At 61.8% G+C, this 1,128-nt stretch overlaps 1 protein-coding gene across 1 annotated transcript in view; it reads left to right on the top strand.

Moving 5' to 3' along the window:
• The window catches only part of LOC103769739 (fas-binding factor 1 homolog), a gene marked incomplete at both ends in the record, with an annotated part of 9,876 nt that overhangs the window by 8,375 nt on the left and 373 nt on the right, over positions 1 to 1,128 (top strand). The window contains 3 exons of the mRNA XM_008936969.1: positions 452 to 559; positions 684 to 823; positions 1,038 to 1,090. Coding sequence (XP_008935217.1) covers positions 452 to 559; positions 684 to 823; positions 1,038 to 1,090 — 301 coding nt within the window. The remainder of the gene's footprint in view (positions 1 to 451; positions 560 to 683; positions 824 to 1,037; positions 1,091 to 1,128) is intronic.

The raw sequence follows: 1,128 nt of genomic DNA, 5'->3' as shown, positions 1-1,128 counted from the left end.
GGCTGCGGGGGCTGCAGAGGTGAGAGCAGCACAGGAGCCAGGGGGCGCTTTGGGCACGGGCTGACAGGAGGAATCGGGCTCCGGAGGTGCCGGGCGGGCTTTGGGGGTGGGGGTTTGCTCTGTGGGAGGAGAGCTGGCTGGGGACAGCCCGTCAGAGGGAAGGTGTTGTGTGGAAGATGCTGAACCCAACGTTTTCTCTCCCTCCAAACCCCTTTTGTCCTGATGAGCGAGTCACTGACATCCACAGAGTTTGGGTCAGGGGGAAACCACTGGGAGAAATGGAGGAGAACTCAAGGTTTTGGTGGCGAAGCCTCTTACACCAAGCATGGTCCATCCCAAATGTCCATCCCAAACGTGGATGCCTGTCAGGGGGATGCCCATGACAGGCCACAGTGCCAGCTCAGCTCCTGGGACCTGGTTTCACGGGGGGCTCCTTCCCTCTGTGCCACAGGGTGTCCGTCGAGGAGATGCGGAAGGAGCACGAGGAGCAGCTCCAGTGGCTGAAGAGGCTGAAGGAGGAGGAGGTGGAGGCTGTGACCAGCGCCGTGTCCCACACCAGGTGCTCCCCAAAGCAGCAGCTCCATCTTCCTCCTCCTCTGCTGGCACCCCGAGGGGCTTGGGGTCCATCGTGGTGGGACGAAGGGTGTCCCACGGGGGTGACCTTCCCTCTGTCCTCTCCACAGGTCTCTGAACGGTGTCATGGAGCAGATGGAGAAGTTCTCCAGGGACCTGCAGGAGCTCTCACGCAGGATGGAGGCCACGCAGCACAGCACCTCCCAGGAGCTGGCCACGGAGGCACGGCAGCAGGGCGAGCAGCTCAGGGGTACGTCTGCTCTTCCTCTGGTGGCAGAGTCCCCACTGGGGCTGGGGACAGCCAGAAAACGGGGAGAAGTTCCTCCAGGTCACCCTTGAAGTTCCTCCAGGTCACCCTTGAAGTTCCTCCAGGTCACCCTTGAAGTTCCTCCAGGTCACCCTTGGAGCTGAGGCTCCAAAGCCTTGGTCACTGGACATCTTGGGGTGTCCCCTGTCCAAAGCAGCGTCCCGGGGGTGTGCAGAAGGGGATGAGCTGAACACGTGGAGTTTTTCCATGGTCAGAGGGGGCTTTCTCACCTCCTGCTGCTGCCTCTC

The sequence above is a fragment of the Merops nubicus genome, unplaced genomic scaffold (genome assembly GCF_000691845.1).
Source record: "Merops nubicus isolate BGI_N331 unplaced genomic scaffold, ASM69184v1 scaffold9433, whole genome shotgun sequence".
NCBI lineage: Eukaryota > Metazoa > Chordata > Aves > Coraciiformes > Meropidae > Merops > Merops nubicus.
Note: the sequence above shows the minus strand (reverse complement) of the source record. Positions and strands in the feature narration are given on the sequence as shown.